Raw genomic sequence first — 6,000 nt, 5'->3', positions numbered from 1 at the left:
TTTTTCTCCGGTACCGGGAACCGAACTCACGACCTTGCGCTTGCCAGGCAGGCGCTTTTGCCGCTGAGCTAAATCCCCAGCCCCTTAAGACTATAATTAAAAAAAAAAAGCCAAAAGCTTTCACATCAAATATGCAATACAATCTCTTTATGAATAAATACAGTTTACCTGTACATATCTTAAAATTTATACCAGAAAACATGATGCTTGGTAGAGGTATGAAGGGTCTATAAAAAGCCATCACATCACAACCATAATGAGTTCAAAACCACACTTGAGAAGAACCAGTCTAAGCTCAGGGACTCACAGGCTGCCAGAACAGGCCAAACGGGGTCTGTGCAAACTCCCAGGATCTGGCCAAACGCATTTCACTCCCGTTGGAATCGTGTCCACGTCAAGCATACCACAAGAGCTGTAACTCACTGTCTTCAAAACCAAAATGCAAACTTTTCACACATATAGCTTGGGTTTGCACTAAAATAACCAAACAAAATCTCAAGGGCTCGTGTCCTACTTGGGTAGGTATTGCCAACCCTTGCTTTCTGAGAAAAAAGTAATCCCTGGTGATTTGGCTTAAAATTTATTTAGAAACCAAGTCAATTCAATTAGTGGGAGATGATTCTTGTGGCTGTTTTTTTTTTTTTTTGGTTTTTCTCGGGTACCAGGAACCGAACTCACGACCTTGCGCTTGCAAGGCAGGCGCTTTTGCCGCTGAGCTAAATCCCCAGCCCCTCTTGTGGCTGTTTTGAGACAGGTGGGGCTCACCATCTTGCAAGCTGATCTCACACCTGTGACGGACACCAGGCCGACCCTGAACTTGCCAATCCTACTGCCTCAGACTCCCAAGTGCTGGGGTCATGGGAGCGCATGCTTGATTCAAAATGAGTATTTTTAAGTTACAAGTTTTCTGAGTAGCAGGCAATTTTAGATACACTGCTATTTTCAGAAACATGAGCTTCTACTTTACATTTAAATATGAACTCGGTTTCATCCAAGTCTCCTGGTGTTAGGTGGCTGAACAATCAGATTCCTGTAATACTCTGTTTCCCCTTATGACAAAAGTGTACATATGTATTCCAGAGAAGGCCCACGGGTGAAAGAAGGCTTTAGGAATACTCAGAATCACACCCTATTTCCTTTCAGATTCTTTCTATGGGTTTTCATCATTACATTCTTTTGTTTTCCATTCAGTGAACGGAAGTGCCCCAAGGCAGAGTAATCTCTTGCTTTTCTGGGCCTTACGCTGTAGGAGAGTAAGTGCATGAAGATAAGGAGGCAGGCTACGCAGCAGTCAGTCAGGGAGGTGTGACCTGAGCTGAGGCCTGAGAGGTGCCTCCAGCTGCGCACAGACAGAGTGTCAGGTCACTCCAGGCAGGGACACTCGCAGCAGCCGAGGCGCCGGGTGGGAGTGAGCTTCATGTGTTCAAGGAACAGCAGGAAGGCGAGGGCAGCGTGGGGAGCCGGGAGAGGGATGAAGTCAGCAAGCGGTGAGGAGACAAATGACAAAAACACTTCGCAGGCTGGGTTTTACTCTGAGAACAAGGGCAGGCTCCCGAGGGGCTCAGGCAGGGAGAAGGCAGAAGCTCATCTGCCCTGACTGTGCAGGGTGGGGAGGTGAACTGGAGGACTGAAGTCTGGAGAGAAGCCGGGAGGCTACGTGGGGGTGCGGGGAAAGGGGAAGGAGAGAGGCGGACCAATGGGGCAGCAGAGGAAGTACTTGTCTCGGGTCAGGAGTGGGAAGAGAAGGAAGAAGCAAGGGTGACACCCTCACTTGCGTGAGAACTGGACGCCGCTGCACCGGCCTAGAGAAGGAAAGGAGAGGCGGGTCTGGGGTGTGATGCGGTTACCATGTCAGCTGTTGTCCTAAGCAGTTATGTGTACTAAGTGTAAGGCAGGAATTATCACAGTACCTGGCTTTACAGATGAAGAAACTGAGGCAGGGAAGGAAAGCAGCTTGCTCAAGATCAGACTGCCACGTGTTAAAATCCAGGCAACCTGATTATATTAGCTATACATAATCATGCTAAGCATTTTCCTAAAAACAGGGCCACACCATATTTACTGTTTCATACCCTTCCCCTATTTGTTTGTGGTGCCAGGATTCAAACCCAAGGCCTTGTGCTTGGCAGGTAGGTGCTGTGCTGCTGAGCTATATGCCTGGCCCTGCCGCCCCCATTTTAATGAGGTCATTTTAATTAAAAATCATTGAGAGTAGCAAGACAGAGTGGTGAACACCTGTAATCTCAGTATTCTGGGGAATGGAGCAGAAGGATCACAAGCTCAAGCCCAGCCTGGGCAACACAGTGAACCCTGTCTCAAAATAAAAAAAATTAAAAGGGCTGGGGATGTGGCTGGCGTGAAGTCCCTGAGTTCCATCTCCAGTACTGGGGACAAAATCATTAAGAGCAAAAATAACTAGCTCAAAATGAATTTAGATCCTAAAAAGGAGAAACAAAGAATTTCGGAAAAAAATGGGCAAAATGCATCAAGATGCCAAATGGTTATAAAACTCTTCTCATTATTCAAAGAAACTAACAATTCAGCAGCCTGGGATACTGATTTTCTACCAGTTGTCAATTTGAGGAAATTACTGGGTGAAGCAATGATGCTACTAAAAAAATGCTACCAAAGCCCTTTTCTCCCCACCCTGTGGATGTTGTTATACGGTTAATATTTATAGCTCTATAAAAATCTGTGACTCCAGCTAATCAGCAACAGAAATGAGCAATTACATTGGAAATGCAATAACGCACCTTGAGAAGTTAATATACGCACCTTGGAAACAAAGATGTCAGAGAAAACAGTGTTACTAGAAGACATCCTTTCAAAAGCCAAGAATCTGAATTGAAGTCCAGTATGTATCCGACAGCCCACATGGTGATCACAGAGAGTGTGAGCAGCAGGAAGAGCTGTTAAGAGATTCAGAACGTTAGGATTTTATGGGTTTTCACCTAAGTATGTGATGATAATTAGCTGGGTTCAAAAACTTCTTTATTTTATAATACTCAATATAAGAGCATAGTTAAGTTCTTCTTCAAAACTGCAGACTGAAAAGTTGAAATCTGGGCAATTCACATATTTTAAAAGCAATCTTTGAAAAGCTGTACATTTCATAAAATGATGCTTTAAACATATTGCATTTTGCTTTTTTCCCCCCTCTGAGAAACTGTGGGCTTTTGTAGAGTTAATAAAAACCAAAATTAAAAAAAAATAATTTCTTTCAAATGATGCTCTATATCAGAAAGCATAAGGCAAGCCAAAGGGACTACACAAAAATCAATACACCCAAGACCAAACGCAGGGAATATAAGAGCTCCAAACTGGATAGCAGATGGTACCAACCCCCGATAAAGGTTAGGAGGAAAAAATTCTGCAAAAACATATGAGCTTGGTTTGGGGTATGCAGAGTTTATATCCCTCAGGACATCCAGGAGATATCCAGGAGGCAGTTAAGAAAGCAAGCCTATCATCTGCAAAGACAAGATTTATTGGAGTATCCGTGGTAAAATCATGAGTGATCCCACAGATGTGTGCAGAGAAGGCAGAATCTTGGCCAACACAAGTTTTCAAGGTTAGGAACAAAGGTGGATCTCACCAGAAAGAAAGGTAGGATAAGAAACTAGGGAAAGAGGGGTTTCAAGAGAAGCAGAGAAAGAGTTTCAAGCAGGGAGTGGCTTCTGGTGCCAAATATCCCAGGGAAATCAAATCCTCAGGAGTCTAAAAAGTCATGTTTCTTTTGATGAAATTAAAAGAATGAAAGTTCTCTGAACTAATGGTGTCTGCATGGAAACTGTTACGGTTGATACACTGTGTCAACTTGGGGAGTCTAGAGGTTTGGCTAAGTGACTCAGCAGTTCTGTATCCTGGGGTGAAAAGGACATGCCCTTACCCTTCTGGGATGTTGTTCATTGTATCAATTTGAGAAGTTCAGAAAGTTAACTATGTGACTCAGCAGGGAGCCAGGGTGCTTACTTTGTATTCATCCTGAGCCTGGGCAAGAGGAGGGCATGGAGATTATGTGAGTGCTACAGGCTCCCTGGGTGGGGGCAGCCTGCTTACAATGTAAGGGAGGGAAAGAGGCTTGCTTTCTCTGCCACTCCTCCTTTTGCTCTTGTTGCTTTGCTGTTCTGCCACCATGAACTGTTGCCCTCTGCCATGTGCCACCCTGTCTTGGAGCCAGCTGAGTATGAACTGAAACCTCCACAGCCTGTGAGCTAAATAAAACCTTTCCTTCCTCAATTTTGGGTGTTAGATATTTTTTCTCAGCAAGGAGAGAAAAGTAACCAAGACAGAAACCATGCTCCATACTGCAGTCCCTTAACCATAAGACAGAGGGCCTTGAAAGTAAGCAGGACTTTTACAACAGCAAAGAGGAAAAACACATATTTTGTCCTGAATTCTTCCACTTTTGTTTCTCTAAGGCATATCTGGGAATAGAGAAGTTATAAATGATATCAATTCTTATTTGTTTGGTGACAGAAAATAAGCTCAGCTTTCTACAAAAAAGTAAACTCGAAACTACAAACATAATCTCAGAACTGAAATAAGGACCTCAAAACCCTAAATCCCAGATATAACACTCTTCTAGATGAGTCACACTAATTTTCATTCAAGAAATATTTGATGGAAGGCACTATTTTAAGTGCTTGGGACACACTGAGGAATTTAAGCTTTTTCTTTCATTGCACTTAAATTCTAACTGGGGAGATAAATGTATTAAGTGAATTTGACGGCACAGTATATAAAAACCCGAACCACCCAGAGCACTGAAAGCCACTGTAAGGACTTTGCTTTTATTCTGGCAAAAATGAGGAGACATCATAGGAATTTAAGCAGATGAGTGGTAACAGCCAACTTACAATTTCAAAAATTCATCCACTGGGCTGACACAGCATGGCTAGAATGGTGAGAAGGGTCAGGTTCTGGCTATAAACCACGGGCAGAACTAGGCTACATGCCATGTCTTTCTAGTGAACTTGGTGAGAGGCATGACAGAGAAAAGTCAAAGATGACTGGAAAGCTAGACTTGCTACCTACTGAGGAGGGGAAGGCTGAGGCAGCGTGGGAAAGCAGTCAGGTCAGAAGGAGTTCAGTTTTGGACTGGTTACATGAGGGATGTCTACTGGACCCTGAACGGGATGAGTCCAGCTGGTAACTGCATTTATGAATCTGGAAAAGTCTACACTGCAGAGATACATTTGGGAATTGTCAATTTATAGATGCCATTTAGGGAATGAATAGGGGTTCAAGGACAAAATCCTGGGGCATTTTACCAAGAAGAAGAGGGTTACAAACTAAAGCAGGTGGCAAAGGAGAGTCTCTCTCCTATTTCATACACCTCAATATAAAATAGGTCTAGTATTCAGTCACCCTCTACTTAGAAAACTACTATCTGTCAATTTAGAATCACTCTGAAAGTATAATTACTAACTTCTATTAGGTAAGTTTCTATATTAAAAAACAACAGAAACAGTGAAATCAAGCCAAGACAATCTGAATTATATTCACTACTATAACTTAAATTTTTCTATTATTCAGTTCACCTTAGAGTTTAGAACATTCTTCAGAGGAATGCTGAGTTCAAAAAATGAATAAAATTTGGATTACATTTCCCAAAATTCCAGATGTTTTATTTTATGAAGTGACATAATAAGCCTGAAGTTTCAGCATCATTGTTTAAAAATCTAACTCTTTCTAAGAAAACATGTTGAATGTTACTATTATCCTTTTGAGAAAAAAAACTTAATAAGGAAAGACTTCTTTAAAAAAGGCTTCTATAAAATATCTTGCAAAAACGTGTTTTCGTTTTGCTTCTCCAAGAATTAAAATCATTTGCATTTTGATGCATTCATTAAATAAATGTGGGAGTATATTACAATATTCACAAAATCACACAGTTTTGCAGCCACTGTCTAGGTGAGGAAGTGCTAAATATACAATGAGATGCTACATTTCCAAATCTGGGTCATGAAGAACGTAAGAAAAATATAATCAGCAGAT

The 6,000-nt window shown here is 42.0% G+C and overlaps 1 protein-coding gene across 3 annotated transcripts in view; it reads right to left on the bottom strand.

Moving 5' to 3' along the window:
• Zdhhc13 (zinc finger, DHHC-type containing 13) overlaps positions 1–6,000 on the bottom strand; it is a 47,069-nt gene that overhangs the window by 19,273 nt on the left and 21,796 nt on the right. For all 3 annotated transcript variants that reach the window (XM_005401710.2, XM_013503007.1, XM_005401711.2), the window contains one exon: positions 2,776–2,909. In XM_005401710.2, the coding sequence (XP_005401767.1) occupies positions 2,776–2,909 (134 nt within the window). The remainder of the gene's footprint in view (positions 1–2,775; positions 2,910–6,000) is intronic.

Source organism: Chinchilla lanigera, unplaced genomic scaffold (assembly GCF_000276665.1).
Source record: "Chinchilla lanigera isolate Chin_1 unplaced genomic scaffold, ChiLan1.0 scaffold00075, whole genome shotgun sequence".
Taxonomy (NCBI): domain Eukaryota; kingdom Metazoa; phylum Chordata; class Mammalia; order Rodentia; family Chinchillidae; genus Chinchilla; species Chinchilla lanigera.
The sequence above is the reverse complement of the archived record's forward strand: the minus strand, read 5'-3'. Positions and strand labels throughout refer to the sequence as shown.